General features: G+C 43.4%; 1 protein-coding gene across 2 annotated transcripts in view; it reads left to right on the plus strand.

Moving 5' to 3' along the window:
• LOC147690261 (inverted formin-2-like) overlaps window positions 1-19,840 on the plus strand; it is a 429,441-nt gene that overhangs the window by 175,568 nt on the left and 234,033 nt on the right. The window contains exons 4-5 of one of the 2 annotated variants that reach the window (XM_086936660.1): window positions 13,840-13,999; window positions 17,881-17,914. In XM_086936660.1, the coding sequence (XP_086792786.1) occupies window positions 13,840-13,999; window positions 17,881-17,914 (194 nt within the window). Of the gene's footprint in view, window positions 1-13,839; window positions 14,000-17,880; window positions 17,919-19,840 lie in introns of those variants that run through there. The other variant, XM_086936661.1, reaches the window with a different exon arrangement.

Here is a 19,840-nt window from a genome sequence, read left to right on the forward strand (position 1 = left end):
GCTTCGTCTCTTTCGCGTCGTCCGTTAAGTTGACCCTTCTTCTTAGACGCCATCTTAGTCTTCTTGTTGGTGACTTCATTTGACACTTTCGGAGCAAAAGTCTATCACCTCAGCAGACCTTTAATCTTTATGACTATGTATATAACCTTTCTTGGTCCTGTGAATGGTCATTTCATAACAAGACTCAAATTCCAAGCGTCTCCTCTCACGTTTAGGCAATAAACTTCGTCCAGCATTGTCACCTTAAATCTAACAAGAACTAGACTCCTTGGCTCTCACGTTCACAGCAAGGCTATTCACGACTCCTGTGAGCCCACTAAATTACATACAGCGGACTACCCTCCTGCGAACCCTTAGTCAGTCAGGTTAAAATCACAAATGACCTAAACTCTTCTAACAATTCTACAAACTTCTTCTACACAGTATAACCTTTAACACACATTTATATACAATCGCATTTAGCAAATCCTTTACGTATAAGTGAATACATTGCACATAGAATATAAATTACATAGAGTATAACTTTATATTCTCATTTGTTACATCGCCGTGTATGCTCTCTGCACATTTCTCCATGTTACATTTCACGCCGTTTCTCCATTTAAAGTTACACACGTACATGAATTCTACTTTGCACGCTCTACATTTCGTAAGCATTTCTACACATTTCTATATTAGCCCATTATGCATACGGGCCTTCTAAATCTAATGTATGTTCAAGAGTAAATACAGTTACATTTGCTATATTACTTTTGTTACATCTGTTAACTTTATGCTATAAGCGTCAACTTCACGTTACGATATACATTTCATTCCTACGTTTATGCTATATACTTCTAAATATGGCTCGGATATACGTTTTATTCAAATTGCGCTCTTTCAGTTCCCCCCTTTGATGACTTTTAGGAGTCCTCACTAAATGCAATTTGAATAACTCCTTTACACAGAACTAGTTACAACATTCCCTCTTTTTATCGTTTCGAGTGCTCTCAAACTTTTATACTGTTGATCTTGTAAAGCAGCTAATCTCCTTTCTTGTTCTCTCATTGATCGTTGTAACTGGTTCGACCTATACCATTTATATAGTTTCACTAATCCTAATAATGTTATTATACAAATTAATACTATTAACACAGGTTTTAATATATACCACACAATGCTTTTACCAAGGTTGGCAAACCAACTCCCAACCTTTCCTACTCCATGACCTACTTTTTCCCAAACATTTATTTTTGACAAATCTTCGATTTCTTTATGTATCTGTGTAATGTTGCTTATGACCTTCTCAAGTGGTTTTGAATTATCAGGAATATAGGTACAACATTCCTGAACCTTCAAAGCCTTACAAACTCCGCCTACTTTTGCTAATAGAACATCTAAAGCAAGTCTGTTCTGAAGAACCATTGCTCTAATCGATTGCATCTCGCCTTCTACTAGCATTAATGACCTTGCAGTACTTGCAGACAATCTATCTACAACGGTAGCTAGTCTCCTGATCTTAACATCGTTAAGTATCAAACCTAACATAGGAAACATCGCTCCAAATATGTCTCCAACTACTTCTGCATCTCCTACTTCCCTTTTCGCTCTCGTCGAAACCTTTCCTTCTATGATCGCTAAATCCCTTGCATGATATATTTTGGGGAAGACAATTGCCAAGTAACACGAACCATACCAATTGTCAGGCAGTTTTACATAGGCATTTCTTCCACATACAAAATACACATTCGGAATAGCTTGCATCCCTTTCATGAAATCTTTCGTATAGTACTCTAACCTAAAAGCATGTTCGCAATTTACTTCACCTACAAATACACTCTCATAATACGTCTTGCTTCGAGTTAAACATAACTTTCCTTTCTGCGTCCTATCCAAAGCTATTGGACCATTGCTACCTTTCTTTTTATGTGCCTTCTCTTCTTCGGTCCAATCAGTTTTCCACTGTCCTGACATTTTTAGAATCTTCTGCCTTCTGTATCGGTCATCTACTTGTCCTATGAACCTTTTCTCAACCTCTGACACTTTGCAAGTTAGATTATTTCTGCGTGCGTATGATGTATCTAGTGTATCCCAAGGAAGAAAGAATTTGGCTAATCTATCCTCCTTTTTATAATAGTCCCACTTATTCATTTGTTCATAATTCGGAACTTCAGGCAGTACCGAATCATAATTTGAAAAGTAGTACTCAAATCCTTCTCTACCATAAAATATACTAAGCAGTAAACTACATGTTATCCCATAAGTCAGTGGGAGATGATGATATCTAATGCCTTCGTCTACAGAAGCCGGCAATTGCATACAAACATAGCAATCTTTGGCCTCCATGGCATCGATATACTCGTACAATAGTTTAGCATATGCGTTTGACCTAAAGTTTCCCTGTGACTCGTCTACGTGTAATCTACGTGCTTCATCTGCCAGTAACGCCTTTTCACGTATTACATTGCTCTCCTCCTTCTTCCCCACAAGAGCAGGTCTCAAAGTCGTTACAGGCTTTACATCTGCTGTTTCTTTATCGCTTTCATGTCCTATTATGTATGATATTGTCACTACTGTAATTATGAGAAAAATTACTACCGTTATAAGTGTACCTACTATACATTTAGTTTTTCGGTTTGGGTTGCCGTTCTCCATGTTATCAAACAGCGTAGCTCCTTCTTTTGCGAAAAAGTTTTTCTTTTCCAGTCTTTGTTTGCTTTATTTGCTTTCTTAGTCTGTAAAGTGCTCTTTATCAACAAAAGTCTCTTTTTCGCAACCAATGTCTTTTTCTCTTTAGCAACAGACAACCCTAACCCTTCTCCGTCCTCTAAATGTAATCCCTAATTTTATTCTTCTTTCCACTCGGCGCTAGGTTATCTTCTTCTTTATAGCTTATATACAAAAGTCTTTATGCATCAACAATTATTCTCGTACCTGCAGCTTTCACAACAAGTTCTAATAATTCAAAACAAATGACTTTTTCTTCTTCTTCGGGAATTTGATGACCAAAAGTTGGAAACTGTAATCGATTTAGCACTAGATCTTGGATCCGACTCAAGTATGGGGGTATGGAAAGTGTGAAAGTCAGTAACCCCTCAGTCTCGAGTCCAGGCGTCAACATCCATATCTCCACTGGCACAAATGGATCGTGATCGATTACTTTCACTTCCTTCACTCTCCCAGATTTCTGTCCCCAAGACATCTGCTAGATAAGTCCACTCTGGGGTGGCGTACCTTCGGCAGGGCACACGTACCCTTCTCGATCTTCTTGGACTTTCAGTTCCTGAGTCTGTAGCTTCTTCTTCCTGATCCGATTCTTCAGCGATCGGGACAAGAGTTCTGTCTTGTTGTGCCTTTAAGCTTGGCCTTCTCCTCCTCTCCGGCCAACTAGCTTCGTCACTCCTTGTCCTCCTGCTCCTTGTTCTTGGACTTGTCTCTTGGTCACTCTCTGCTTGTTCAGTATCTGATTCGATCTCCCAATTACGCTCTTCTCCTGAGGCGACTTCGGTCCCACTGGTGTCCTGACCTTCGTTGACCTGTTCCGTCACAGTCTCAGCCTCTTCGATCACCTCCACAGCTTGGCTTTCCCCCTCTGTGGCTTCTCCGCTTTCCGCTGGATTCTCATCCGAGAGAGGAGCTGTTTCTTCTAGAGGTGTTGGCACTCTTCGGGTGTGTGAGGCATGTATCCAGTTTGGCAGGCCTCCACACTTTACTGCAGTGTTCGTCACAAGTATGACTTGAAACGGTCCTCTCCAGCGCACGTCTAAGCAGTTCTTCCTGACGTGTTTTTTCACCAAAACCCAGTCCCCCGGACTCAGGTCATGGCACAAATCTTGTGCTGATGGAACCTCTGCAGCCTGGACCTAGAGGGACACAGAATTAACGGCATCAGATAGTCCCTTGCAGTAGTCCAAGATCAAATCGTCAGTGATGTTCACTAGCGCTGCAGTCGGAACCGATGGCAATCTCATGGCTCTCCCCATTAGCACTTCATGAGGAGAGAGACCTGTTTTTCTATCTGGTGTGCTACGTATGCTCAGAAGAACCACTGGAAGTGCGTCTGGCCAACTCAGGGATGTTGATGAACAAACTTTGGCAAGTCTGGACTTGATTGTACTGTTGATTTGCTCTACAATCCCTGAAGCTTCTGGTCGATAGCTGCAATGTAGTTTCTGATCGATACCCAAAGCTGAACATAGCATCTTCACTATTTCGCTGTTAAAATGAGTTCCTCTGTCCGATTCCAAAGAGGATGGCACCCCAAACCTCGGTATTAACTCTCTAAGTAACAATTTTGCTACTGTAAGTGTATCGCACCTACGTGAAGGGTAAGCTTCAACCCATCTAGAAAATATGCAGACAATCACTAAAACGTATCTGAGTCGATTGCACTTAGGCATTTCTATGAAGTCAAGCTGCATTCTATTGAAAGGCCCCCCAGACCTCCCAATGTGACTCAACGTGACTGGTGTTCTCTTTCCCACGTTTAGTTGCTGACAGATCGCACATCGCTGACACACTGCTTCTGCCGCTACTCTAAACTTTGGATTGAACCACGTTTGTCTGAATACTCTCACCATAGCATCTCTACCTATGTGTGCTGATCCATGCAATTTCCTTGCCATTGGACTAACAAGTTCATTTGGTAAAACTGCTCTCCCATCTGCAGAGATCCAAAAGTTCATCTCACTTCTAGTACAACCCGCTGTTTCCCAACTCTTTTTCTCATCATCTGGTGCATTTTCCTGAACACTCCTTAACTCATCCCACGTATCTACAGTATCTAACAACATTGTCAATTCCGTTCTTTCTTGGATTCCCCCCCACTTTTACATCAGTGTGAAAATATCCCTGTTCTGCGCAGTAACGCGCTACTTCATCCGCATAGCGGTTGCCTTGTGACACAAAATCTACATTTTTCGTATGTGCAGCACATTTGACAACTGCAATGGCTGTCGGGCCTTGCAATGTCTCTAACAATAGTCTCACGAATTCTCCATTCCTAATGGGAGAACCCGAGGAGGTCATGTAACCTCTTTGAGACCATAACTGCCCGTAATCATGAACTACCCCGAAACCATACTGGCTATCGGTGTATACGGTGACTCGAAGTTTGTCGCCTGCTAAACAAGCACGCGTCAAAGCAACAATTTCAGCTACCTGAGCGGAGTGTACTCCTTCCAGGCAAGCGGCTTCTATTACTCTCGTAATTGTGCAAACTGCATAAGCTGCTCTCAGCTGACCGATATCGTCTCTTACACATGAACCATCAACAAAGAATATTTCATCGGGGTCAGTCAATGGCTCATCTACGATATCAGGTCTCGGTTTGGTGCATAGTTCAGTCACATCAAGGCAGTCATGATCTGTACAAATTTCATCATCAATCTCATTTGGAAGTGGCATCAAAGTTGCAGGATTCAAGACGGAGCATCTTTTTAGGGTCACATTCTCGGCAGCCAGTATGACTTGCTCGTAGCGTGTGAGCCTGCTATTTGTCAGATGCTGAGTCTTAGTCCTGGTCATTAACAATTCTACAGAATGCGGTACGTACACCACTAACTGATGTCCCATTACCACGCTTTCAGAACGTTCAATGCTGACACCCGTTGCAGCTACGGATTTGAGACATCCGGGCAACGCTGCGGCTACTGGATCTAATGTAGCCGAAAAATACGCAACTGGCCTACGCGCATCTCCATGTATCTGGGCCAAAACTGCTAAAGCGCAACCCTCTCTTTCGCAGCAGTAAAGCAAAAATGGTTTTGTGTAATCAGGCATTCCTAAAGCCGGGGCGCGACATAAGTCCTCCCTCAGCTGCAAAAACGCCATCAAACAATCTTTGTCCCATGGTACCGGATCACTTACTCCTTTGTGCGTCAGTTGTAATAAAGGTTTTGCCTTCAGTGAAAAGTTAGCTATCCACTGCCGACAGTAACCGACCATGCCTAGAAACATCCTGACTTCTCTTTGTGTTTTAGGCGCGTTCATTTTCATGATGGCCTCTATTCTGTCTGGAGACACCTTCCGTTTTCCCTTTTCGATCCTATGACCCAAGTATTGCACTTCAGTCATACAATACTGCAATTTATTTGGAGACACCTTGTGTCCGTTCTCGGCCAAGTGATTTAGTAAGGTAATGGTGTCTACCTTGCAAGCTTCCTCAGTTTCTGACGCAACTAGGAGGTCGTCTATGTACTGGACTAGAACCGAATTCTTGGGCAGTACTAGACCTTCAAGATTTCTCTTCAGGAGCTGGTTAAAAATCGATGGGCTTTCTGTATACCCCTGAGGGATACGACACCATGTTAAGACGCGATCTTCCAGCTTAAAAGCGAAAAGATACTGGCTCTCTTCATCTAAAGGAATCGAAAAGAAAGCCTGGCACAAATCTATCACGGTAAACCATTCAGCTTGGAACGGTATCTGAAATAATATTACTGATGGATTCGGTACCACTGGACAACATGAGACAACAATATTGTTAATCTTTCGAAGATCCTGCACTATTCTGTATTTTCCACTAGGCTTCTGCAAACCCATAATCGGGGAGTTACATGGACTACCCACGATCTCCTTCAGTATTCCCTGTTTAATCATGGATTCGATCACAGGCTTTATTCCTGCAATCGTCTCCGGTGTCAACTTGTATTGTGGTGTTCTTGGATATTCGGCATTGGGTCTTACCAAGATCTTTACTGGTTCTACCCCTTTGATCAGTCCTATTTCCTCTTCAGTAAAATCCCACACCTCAGCTGACACTTTCTCCCTCAAATCCTGTGGAAGCTCCTCCACTGTTAAGGTAGGATATAGTTCCACGCACTCCTGCGAGTTTACAACCTTAAAATCGGCATCCTCATCATTGGTCTGCACTTCTACTCCTTCAGGTCTGCAATGTATTGCGCAATTCAGTTTACACAACAGATCTCTTCCTATCAAACACACAGGGCTAGAATCACAGATCACAAACTGATGTTCGTCACTGTAATTCCCTATCTTTACTGACACTGGTTCGGTCAGAGGATTCGTCATCCTCTTGTTTGCGACTCCTACCACCTGAATCGTCTCTCCCGATATTGGCAGACCTGGGACTACCGCTGATCTCAGCGTGGATCTAGTGGCCCCCGTATCCACCAAAAAGGTTGTAGGACATCCAGCCACTTCAGCCTCTACGTATGGTCCTCTTTGATCTACTTCCAGGGCTGCTCCTAGAGTACAGTCTTCCTCCCTATTCACTCGTTGCCCTGTAAGAGGATCAACGTAGTAGCATTCTTCTCCTCCTACGAACAATGGCATTTGTCTATAGGTTTTCCCTCTATTTGTAATGCGAGGTGGTTGAGGAAACGGGGCTCGAGGAGTCTGAGTCCCCCCTTTGATAAACTTTCCCTTCGGGACTGCGGCTCCCTTAACCACGTTGTTCTGTACCTCTTCCTCCTCTTGTTCTAATTCCCCTGTCTCAACATTGTAAGGACACTCGCGTCGCCAATGTCCCACCTCATTACACTGATGGCACCTCGTTGTCTTTTTCAGTGTCGCAATATCCATTCTCGGTCTCGGTCTTTCCTCCTCATCTCTGCTCTGATTATTCTGTTTCTTTGCTTGCGTTCCTGTTCCCTGTTGCCGCTGTCCACCCTTTCCAGCTGCTTGCATTTGTACCAGCATTAGCTTTTCCTTGAGTTTCTTTGCCTTCGAATCTATTTCATCGCTACAGTACCTTGCATACCTCCAGAATCTCATCTAAAGGTTTGTTCTGCCAACAGATCAAATGCTGTTGTATCATCAGGCTTATGTCTGGTCTCAATCCTAAAACAAACTTCGACACAAACTGTCCTATGTCCTTAGGATCCATTACGTCTAACCCACTGTATTGTTTAAATGCTTTCAGTAACCTCTCATAGAACTCGTGAACTGTCTCTTTAGGCTCCTGAGTTGTTCGATCTATCTTAACCCAGTCTATGTCCTGCACTGGCACTTTCTCTTTTAGCCATGTTATTACTATTTCGTATTTTTCCATGACTCTATCTGACGGACCATTTGTCCGGGTATCTCTCGGAGGCTCACAAGTGGGCCATTCAATACTAAGTTTGCATGCCGTCCACAAATCTCCGGGTACTACGATATCGAACAATGTGTTCAAATCGATCCACAGCACCTTAGAGATCTTCACGAACCTCTCTACCTGCTTGTACCACTCTACAGGGTTCTCTCTAAGCTTTGGGAAAGAATTAGTGAATGCTGCTAAATCCCCCCTACTCCAGGGCACATGAACGTAGTTTCCGTTCGCGATTTCTCGCAAAGGGAAAGCTTCCATTCGCATTAGGTCTGTATCCTGGGACTTCACAATTGTACTTCTTCTGACAGATCCCCTCTTAGACCATTTTTCCTCCCATCTATCCAGATCTCTCCATATTCTAATACACATGACTAGTTCCCTTATGTGTACTCTTAGCCCGATCGTTCTACGTTCATCTAGATCTCGATCTGTGCAATTTAGCCTATGGTTGGGCTGTAAAGCTTTAGTTCGTGACATGTCTATCATATACTTTTCTGCTAATTCGGATAGTTTTTCATGAGCTGCCCTTGCTTTCCGAGTAACATCCTTGGATAAAAACAATATTTCATCTGGTGCGTACAGCTCAAACCTCTATTGCCACTGTGCCGTCAATTATTTCATCCAAGTCTGATTTTAAACTCATTACATCAATCCGTCTTGCTTTTATTTCAGCTCTCAGTATGTCAGTCCTAGGTTGTTCGCTCACACCCCTCTCACCTCCACTATGCGCCCTACGCCTAAACATAGGTGAGTTATGAGGAGTTTTCCTTCCATCTCTTTGTTCCCACCTCTCTAGATCCCAAGCCTTCCCATCTTCCCGTGGGGTGTGGTGGAACAATGCTCCATCCCCCATCCCTACATTCCGTCTTTTCGGCTCGGTTTCTCCAGAAACGAGATAGGATCCACCGTTCTGTTCAAAACCACTGTAACTCGCTTGCTGTCTGGTGTCGCTCAATAAACGATAAGGTCCTTCATGGCCCTCCATGCTCCCGTGATCTCGTTCCTGATCACCAGAGGTATGGCGAGACGTTTCGCGACTCCCTATATTCTCATGACTTCGCTCGCGATCACCGGATGCATGGCGAGACCCTTCGCGACTCTCCATGTTCCCGTGATTCCAATGTTGCACCGTTTCACCCGGGGTATGGTGAGTGCATCTGAAAGTATTTCGGTACTCCTGCGTCCTTCGTTCCCCCTCACTAAAGGTGACGCGAGGCACTTCGCCATACCCTGCACTCCTGTCGTCGCCCATTTGCCTATTGCCGCTGATAGTAGGACAATTATTTCCTCTGCTTTCCTGGCTCCCTCTCTCCCACTCCGGGCTGCTTTCGCCAGCTCCACAATGAGAGAGGATCCTGTTATCCTGGTCTCTCCACTCTGCTCCTGTTTCTAAACTTTTATTCCGAATCTCTTCGGCAGTATCCCATTCTTTCAGGTATTCCCTTAATTCCTTATAGGATTTCGGTTTTGGTCCCCTTAAGTCCATTGGCCCTCTTTGACCCCCCTGTTCTACCCAGGGACCTGTTGTGGCATCTAATGGGGTACTCCGACTCATCGGTGCTAGTATCTGCCTCTGAGGATTTGTCATGGTATTCCTGTTCTCCATCTCTGCCCTTTCCCTGTCCCATCGTGCCTGTTCCTCCTGCTGGACCCCTTCTGGGTTGTAGATTGACACAATAGGGCCTATGGTAACAGGTACCTGTAAAGCGTCTGGCATTTGGTACGACCTTGCATGTTGCGTTTCTGGCACCTTCTGGACCACGAATCTTCCTACTACTCTCTGTTCGGAACTAGATTGAGGTATTTCCTCACCTTTCTTGGTATCCCACTCTGTTAGTGGGATCGATTTATATTCCCCCCATCTAGCTCCGTCCCCTTGCTGTAGTATGGGACTTGCGGTTTCGTTGTTGTACGGAGGTTGTCTATCTGTTAATAGCCTCTCTATCAGATCCTCCTCCATCTCGCTTTCCTCATCTTCCTCTAGAGGTTTCTTTTCTCCTGTGGCTTCTATCATTGTGAACAGTTTGTCCGCTTCTATCTTTTGCACTCTCCACTTCTTAGCTTCCTCATCCCATTTGGCATCCTGTACTGCCCTTACTGATCGTCTCACTCTTTCTTGGCGCCTCTTTACGCTCTTTTCGTGTGCTGCTCTAAACCATGCACTAAGGGCTTCAAACTGTGTTGGCCTCGGTAGAGGTCTCGTTGCAAGCATTACCGCTTTCAGTTCGTTCAACACGTCTAGCTTAAACGTTCCGAATCTCGGAAACGTCAGTTCCTTATTCCCTTCAGTTAGCTTATTCCACTCGCAGATCCATAATAACGAGTGTAAGCCTACATTTACTGCCATATGATAAGCTGGTGTGCCTTCTGGTGGAGCTTCTTCTCCGGCATATAAGTTTCTTCTATTCCTCTTAAAGATTGCTCTTAAACTCTTAAAACACTTCATTTTTTTTTTGATAATCTACGATTTTCTCTTATTAATTCTCTTCCTTGTTTACGTCCTGATGACAACCACCAATCCCTGTGCGACTCTCGCTAATCAGCCTATCCCAGTGCGGTTCTACGCCAACCGACCAATCTCAGCGCGGCTCTACGCTGACGTCACTCGTCCCCTCTGCAGCAGTTCCCCTCCTTTCTCCGCTCGTCTCGCGGTCTTGCATGCGTTTCATTCATACACCGAAAAATGACTACTTCCGTCCAAGCGATCACTTTTCTCTGACTGTACGGCCACAGTCTAACTGTAATTGCTACCTCAACTGGCGAAACGTCTTCCCTCTGATGGTCGGACGCTTGCCTCAACTGATAGGTTACTTACACACAGTAAACGTACGACCAGCGTCCGTTACTCATACACTCACTCTTACGCTCCCCCTATCATCGGTCTGTCGGGCGATCAATGGTACCTCATGACCCCCTTTCAATGGTAGTCAAATTACTCTGGGTGTTCGATACACCCGAACCACTTAAGTCCTTCCCTGGAGCTTAAGATTTCATCCGGTTGCGCGCGCTCACAACCTTCCCCCAATCACACTACAGGCATTCAACTCCGCTTGACATTACAACAAAGGTACAACATAAAACACCGCAATCTTACAACGCATGACCCTTATACTCACTCTCGACCGACTCTGCTGCTTTTCTCTCGACACACCGTCAGCACCGTCTTCGGCAGGGATTCTTCTTCTGGTCGTCTATGACTAGGGACCTTGGGGTAAACTAGACCTGACCTAGGTTTTCTTCCTCAAGAAGAAAACCATCCTCTGCTACCAACTGCAGGGAATGAGATTTTAATATCTTTTATGATCAATTTGATAACTTATCTCATTCGTCAATTTTGGATCGGTTGTTATCTGTCATTGAGTAAAAGACAAACCCCGCATAGGTTAGATAAACCCCATAAACTGACGCCACTCTGAAGAACCACTTACAACTGATAAAGATTAAAAGGTTTAATATAAAATTAAGAAAAGTTGCAAATACAATCCTCTCAGGATCAAATTCAACAAATATACAGGAACTAGAAGGAACATATATTCCCTAAAGAACCTCAGTCTACAAACGAATACAATTAAAGTCAGTTCAAGAATCAGCAAATTAAAAAAAGCATCGATATGAAGTGGTTCTTTTGCGTCATCTACAGAAAGAGAAAAATAATCAAGTTAAATCTGTCCCTACTCTATACTAAGTGACATCCCTACTTCGCAAGTTCCTCTCCTAAAAAGGTGTCAGCAGTTTGACTCCCAAAGAAGTTCAAACTCTCTTAGCCTCTAAAGGTAACTTAAGTTTAAGAAGCAGTACCCTCGCTGCCTACCCATTCGCTCTCTAAGGGTCCTCGGCCTACTGCTCTCTTGCGCTCTGATCTCTCTCAGCGCATCTGCTCAAGTCATCTGCTCTTCGCCCTTCTCTCCGTTCTCGCTCTGAGCAATTAGCTTCGCTATCTTCTCCCCGGGGTGCTGTCCCTAAAATACACAATCACAGTATGGGTGGAACGCCCCTTCGACGCCCACCACGGACTTTCCCCGTGAGGTCATCTTCTAGCTTTTTCGCGTCGTCCGTTAAGTTGACCCTTCTTCTTAGACGCCATCTTAGTCTTCTTGTTGGTGACTTCATTTGACACTTTCGGAGCAAAAGTCTATCACCTCAGCAGAACTTTAATCTTTATGACTATGTATATAACCTTTCTTGGTCCTGTGAATGGTCATTTCAAAACAAGACTCAAATTCCAAGCGTCTCCTCTCACGTTTAGGCAATAAACTTCGTCCAGCATTGTCACCTTAAATCTAACAAGAACTAGACTCCTTGGCTCTCACGTTCACAGCAAGGCTATTCACGACTCCTGTGAGCCCACTAAATTACATACAGCGGACTACCCTCCTGCGAACCCTTAGTCAGTCAGGTTAAAATCACAAATGACGTAAACTCTTCTAACATTCCTACAAACTTCTTCTACACAGTATAACCTTTAACACACATTTATATACAATCGCATTTAGCAAATCCTTTACGTATAAGTGAATACATTGTACATAGAATATAAATTACATAGAGTATAACTTTATATTCTCATTTGTTACATCGCCGTGTATGCTCTCTGCACATTTCTCCATGTTACATTTCACGCCGTTTCTCCATTTAAAGTTACACACGTACATGAATTCTACTTTGCACGCTCTACATTTCGTAAGCATTTCTACACATTTCTAGATTAGCCCATTATGCATACGGGCCTTCTAAATCTAATGTATGTTCAAGAGTAAATACAGTTACATTTCCTATATTACTTTTGTTACATCTGTTAACTTTATGCTATAAGCGTCAACTTCACGTTACGATATACATTTCATTCCTACGTTTATGCTATATACTTCTAAATATGGCTCGGATATACGTTTTATTCAAATTGCGCTCTCTCAGCATCATCACATAGACAATCTATATCTCACCAATGAATAAGTCCTGGACAGATCCAGGACCTGACGGCAGCTGAACCTCGTAAATGGGTCTAGGCTGAAGACTGTCATACTATTTCAGAACGTACTGCCACTTAAATTGGTTCTTTCTTCAAGTTTCCTTGGGAGTAGGTTTTGGCACTGTAATCAATCTTTGGGAATTAGTTGTCTGATTGTTGGCTTCTTGAAACTGCTATGGCTCGAGGGGTTTCCTCCTTGGATTTGTCTGCTACCATTTATGCCACATAGCAAGGTAGCTTAAGGAGTCCTCTTGTTGTTTCTGACTTCAGTGCATTCTGAGTGAAAACCTTTGAGCAGATGCACAAGTGTGATCTGAAGTCAGTATGTCTACACACTGCATCCTGAACACCTTCACCATTTTCCTCCACTGCATCACAAGAGATTCTAGCCTACAGTGAGACATTGCAATTCTATTTCCTCACCTTTATATTGGCTGCATTCAATTCTCATTTCAGGACAGCATCTATTTTTCGTTGATTCTATATTTCGAAATGTCTCAACAAAAGCTCTTCTTTGATCGATCTACTTCTACAAATTTCATCCATTTTCCAGTGTCTCCTACAGAATGATCGTAATAATATTTTGGCATGCTTGAAAAATTAAATTTAGTTGTCGTAAAGATTGTAAGCCCTTGCTATTTTCTTCTGGTTCTAATATGCACGTCTATGAAATGTGTGAATGTAAAGTAAAACCCCAAACGTTTGTAGACTGATATTCAAATAGGTTTGGACTCTGAGAATTTCGCTCAGGTTTCCAATAGAAGTGATTTTATTTTGCCTGATTTTCAGTATTTTTAGATTGCATCACAGGCCTATTCACTCTTTGCTTTGTCTACAGGTGGTGAAAAACCAGCAGTATCGCTTCAGTGTTATAATGAATGAGCTGTCTACAACAGACAAAGTGCCTTATAAGGTCACACTGCTCATGGTCATCAATGCTATTGTTCTTGGATCTAAGGAACTGCGCCTTCGCACCCAGCTGAGGAATGAATTTATAGGTATGTTTTCGTTTTCCATCATTAACCCCTTCGCTGCGGCGGCTATTCCGCCGCAGCGCTTAAGGGGCGGGGCGGCCGCGCGGCGGCCGCATGCTGGTGACAGAACCGCTCCGTCACCAGCCGCGGTTGAGCTATGCTGGTGACAGAGCGGTTCCGTCATGACCCGCCCCGCTCTTTAGAACGCCCGCGCAGGCGCGATATCAGCGCTGCGCAGGCGCGGCGGCCGGGCCATGACGGAACCGCTCCGTCATCGGCACAGCCCAACTGTAGCTGATGACGGAGCGGTTCCGTCATCAGCATGCAAAGGGTTAAGGTCAGAACATGGTCTGCGGAGCAATGGTCGGTTCTACAGGTAAGCAGGAGCCTCGAGTCTCATATCAAAAAAAAGTTATAGTCTGCATCCTATTTTATTCAAATCTTGCTCAGTTTTGTTTCTGGTTGGTTTGTGGATTCAAAGATGTGAATCTGTTATCCTGATCCAAACAGTTAGAAATCACAGCGTTTGATGTGGAGGTTTATTTAAGGCATTGTTTATAATACAAGCGGAGCAACACCTAATTTCACGTGACTGCTATGGTAAGCCCGGATATGGAGTAGGCAATATACATGAAGATATTACCTAATTGATTGGTCACCTTGTTCAGGAGCCTTTTGGAATCACTATAGAAAAAAATCCCCTATTTTGGAAGTTCACCCTCAGATGTATCCCATTTTCTGGACCCCACTTTCACAGATATTGGGGCTATGTTCTCTAGGACAGTGGTATTTAGTGCCACAGTACTTGTGCTGAGGCCCTAAAACGGTAATGATAAAAACAGTTTTTAGATTGATCTATAACTTTTCTGTATGCACATTGTAGATGGTGCAGAAATTTCACGGGTGAAATGAATGTAAATGTCTTGTGTTTACTTCAGTGTGTATTTACATATTTACACTACACAAAGCTGACATATATGGATACCAGGAGCACAACTGGGCTTTCGTTGGTCTGCAGTTAAAAGGCACTTCAGGTACACATGACAAAAACTCCCACTCAGTCAAGAGGATGCGTTGATCGTATCGCCGCCACAGCAGCTTGGTGAGATGTCCAATGCGTCTGTCTCAAAGGGCAAAGCTCTGGTTCTGATGCAATGCACCAATTACTCTTGCAACCGGGTCGATACACTGGTTTGGTTACACACAGACAGGAGATGCATCAAAATCCGGGTTGCAAGTATCTGGGCTACTAACCAGTGAGCCAGGCACAGGAGCATGGGTAGAGACTTTGATATCCCTGAGTCTCAAGCAGCAGCAGGCAAGTCAACAAGCCCTTGGAGATCACCTGGAGGGAAGGCAGAGTCCAGCATTCCTTCAGCAGAGTCAGAGAGAAACAGGCAGCAGGGCAATACAAGAAAAAAGCAGGACTACTAACTCTGCAGTCCAAAGATGAATGCTTTCAGCAGTGCAGCAATCCTTCTGACAGACGTTCAGTTCAAGTTCCAGAAGTGTCTGATTTGATGGGGTCAGGGACCCAGTACTTACACAAAAGTGCCTTTGATGGGGGGGCGACCTAAAAGCAGCTCCATATACTGCACAGGTTGCCCTTTCAGCCCAGTTACATCTGCCAGGCTATCTTTGGGGGCTAAATCAGCCCTTTGTTGGGACAGTACACTACCTATTCAAGTGAAGTGTTGTCCCCTCCCTTCCATCCTGCCCAGGCAAGGCAATCGGAATGCAGATGAATGTAGATGGGTACTCCATCACACCTATCCTTCCAGTTTTGTGGCTGTCTGGAGGGAATGCACAAAGTGTAGCTGCCACCCACTCCAGAAATATATTGGAGACAGGCTGTCTGGCACATAAAGCAGTAAGAACAACCAAATGTCAGTCACGCACAGCCTAAGGTGATCCCAGTTTCCAGTTGGTGGCGTGCTCCTGAGGTATCGCTCTCCAATCCTGTTGAGTGTACATAAATATGAAACCAAAACGCATCTCCTGATTAGGGGATGTCCCTCATTGCACAGCTTTAATTGCCATAGGGCATAGATAATGCAACACAAATTTTGATCCTTCACCACAAATCGTGTGCTTTAATATGGTTCAAAAAGGGTAAAATGTAGCAACAAGTAAAACGTTATGTGATGTGCGCAAGGTGTACATCACATAACGTTTTACTCGTTACATTTTCCCCATTGAGCCAGCTCAAAGGATCACATTCTGTACACCTTGTGCACATCACATAACGCTTTACTCGTTATTACATTTTCCCCTTTTTGAACCATATGAAAGCACCCGATTTTTGGTGAAGTTTGAGTTTGAGCAAAGGCCTCATGATGTCCTTTCTAACAGTTGCATATAATTTGCGATACGAATTATGGCACAATGATCACCTTTTTGCATGTACTGCACATTGGATATGGTTTTCACAGTTGTTTAAAATCACTGGAGTTTGTGATGAGATATGGTTTCTATGCATGAGTTTATGGTATACAGAATGTCCGTTTAATAAGCAACATAATTCATTGGTTTGTGTTTTTAGAATGATCCCCTGAAGAAGGGCACATTGATGCCCGAAATGCATCGGGGCAATTGTTCAATTTCTTTGGATGACTTGAAATTTAGATCGATGAGAAATGCCTTGTATGAATGAACAGCACAATAGATGTTAAACTTGTAAATAAACTTATACGGAAGGATCAACATTTGTGTTGCATTATCTATGCCCTATGGCAATTAAATCTGTGCACTGAGGGACATCCCCTAATCAGGAGATGCGTTTTGGTTACATAGAGCAGCAAGTGCAGAGAAACGTCAGCTTTCTAAAATTGGCATTTCTAATATAGTAATGTTAAATTCAACTTGACCAGTAAGGAGGATTTATCATTACCATTCCAAACACATGAATAGCTATTCCTGTCTGATCAGAAATTACAGGTTAAACGTATATTAGGGAATTCCCAAAGTAACCTATGAAAGAAGTAGACCTCACAGTAGGCTGTTTGTCACTACCAGGACAGGCGAAACATAAAAGTACATGTCCTACTGGTTACTTACATAACACCTTATCCTTAGGTCTACCTAGGGCCTACCTTAGGAGGGACTTCTATGTAATTAAGGAGGAGTTTAAGGCTTGGCAGGAGGTTTTAAATCCCAACTCGAAGTGGCAGTAAACCGCACACACAAGCACTACAGTGGCGGGCCTGAGACAGGTTTGAAAGACTATTCTTGCCAGTGCTGCAGCCAACAAGTAGCATTTAATTTACAGTCCCTTGGTATATGGTATACCACTTTACAATGGACATACAAGTAAAATAAATAGGTCAAGTAGGTATACACAAATTACACACACATGTTTAAGGAAGAAGCACATACGCTTTAGCACTTATTAGCACTGGTAACGTGCTCAGGGCCCTAAGGCCAACAAAAAGATTCAGCAAAATGTGGGGCCAAAAACGGAAAACGATTTTTGAAATACTTATAGAGTTTATGCACAGGCATTTAAATGTAATTTTGTGTTTAAAAAAAATCAACATCTTGTCGGACTTTACTTTCACACGTCTTATAGCCCAGCAATATTGTCCCATAGAGCACCTTACAAAATCCTCTTATATGCAGTCAGACGAAGTAAACCCCGTTCACAGTTTTAAAAGAATAGACTGCAATTTGCCAAAAGAACGAGTCTGACATGTGGTCATGGTCTTTGAATACACAGTAACTGTGCAAGATAAAAATAACATTTGTCATCGTTCACCTTCTGAACCCCAGCACAATTATTTGGGTGGTGCTGTAGCACCCTGGCCTCTAGCAACTATGATGCACCATGATTCTCTATGTCCAAATAAGTTTGGGCTTTCGGAAACATTTCTTCATATTTGATTTTCTTATTTTTTTTTTTTTTGCAGGTCTCCAGTTGTTGGACGTTTTAACTAAACTGAGGTAAGCGGTTTGCATTCTGTGTATCCATCATGTACACTTGTTATGATGCCTTGTTGTCTTTTCACACTTCTGAGGACACATGGCCTATGTGGCACCTCAATGTTGTCTGCTGCATTGAGCATTCTAACTGTGTATGTTGTGAATTTAAGTGTGATTAACTGCTACAAATCGCACATTCTTTATTGGCCATTGTGTTGCCATACCTGTTTTGGCATTTCTTCAGAAAATAGTTCAACTTGGCGATTATTTGGAAAACAAGCCGGGAGTGGCTGCATCTTCTCTCTGTGGGCCTATGTTGCAAGCTTTTCTGCATTTTCTTCAAACATGGCCGTACATGTCTTCTATTCCACTGAACGTATTTGGGTGGGCCGGAGCCCTTGGAGGCCTGTCTGTAAAGACCAGGGACGCTCCTGGTGTGTCTGCCACTTTTCCCAGTTCCCAAGGTTAATTGCAGCAGGCATGGGGTGGCTTCATAAAGGGAGAGGGAGGGAAGGGATGGTGGAGTGAAAGTGAGCTGAGAAGGAGGAAAAGAATGGATGTGTGGAAAGAGAAAGCGAGTAGACAAAGGTAGCGGGGTTGGTGTGAGCAGTTCCACCAGGGCTTCTTTTGGTTCTGTCTTTTACTGCTTACAGTTCTGTGCCTAACTTAATCGGCTTTTTGTTCGACATATGGTATTTTAAAACCATGATTCTTTTCACTCCCCTTCCTTATTATCATTGCCCACGTGTTTATAAGCTGCCATTTAGTGATCAGCAGAGAGAGTAACTCCAAGGGCCCAGTTCACAAACTGCGTTTTATATTATGCAAAGTAATATTACAATAGCACTACTTCCACACCAAAATATCCAATTAACGCACACCTAAGCTAGAATTCTCTGCCTCTTTTTTGGGAGGTGTCCACCAATGTAGGTCTATGTTTCAGTAGTAAATGTAGGAGGTGACAGGGAAGAGGTAAGAAAATGGGGAATATCTACTCCTATATGGGTTTAGGACAGATATGCAGATACAAACGCACATCTACAAAAGACTTGGGAAACTGCTGTTCACAAACTACACTAAAAATACTACAGCCCTGAAAGTAACAAAACAAGGCTACCAACAACCAGACTTGTACAACTACTGAATTGTACTAGTACTGCAACACAATCACATAGAAAATATTCAAGCAGGAAAGGAAATACAATAATGCATATTAGAAACTAACATTCAAAATTGTATTTCCACATTTAAATTATATGTATTAAGAAGTGGTGGCTGCCACTGTGTACTTATAGTTGGCGAGACTTTCCAAATTATTTTGGGGTTTCTTTAATAACTTTAGCTACTGTTTTGATAGTTCTGATCAAAACTTTCCAAAAAAAGCTCTGCCACTTTGGCTCCTTCGTGGAAGATTCACACCAGTCTGTCAAACGTGTGATTTCCATAATAATTCCCATAGAAAAGATTGCTCTTTGATACAGAATTAACTGTTAAATGGAATAAACACAATTTGGGGAAAAAGTTGGAACTTTACTCAAAAAGAGTGCTTGTTAATATGTTGTAGATACTTCATGATGAAAAGGGACCCCAAGGACCTCTCAATTGTCCCATGGGTTGAGGTAACTGAAGAACGGCTGGTGGGGGGCGAGGGGTGCTTTGACCCTCCTCCCCACAATTGTATTGGGCCCACATGAGCCCTGATCTAACTTGGGACAAAGTGGTGCATCTTCGCCACCCCACATGATGGGGAGGTTGGAGAATGCACCCTGACCGCACTGAAGCAGGCAGTAAAAGGCTGTATCTGATCACCCTGCTGGCATTGTACAATGTCAGCTGGGTAGGCAACTGGCAGGGCCATGCAGGCTTGGACTTCCAGTGCAGCATAGGAGAGCCAGGGGCTAAGGTGCTCCACAGAGGAGCATGGGTACCAAGACCCGTATTAAAAGT

This window comes from Lissotriton vulgaris, chromosome 9, assembly GCF_964263255.1.
Source record: "Lissotriton vulgaris chromosome 9, aLisVul1.2, whole genome shotgun sequence".
NCBI lineage: Eukaryota > Metazoa > Chordata > Amphibia > Caudata > Salamandridae > Lissotriton > Lissotriton vulgaris.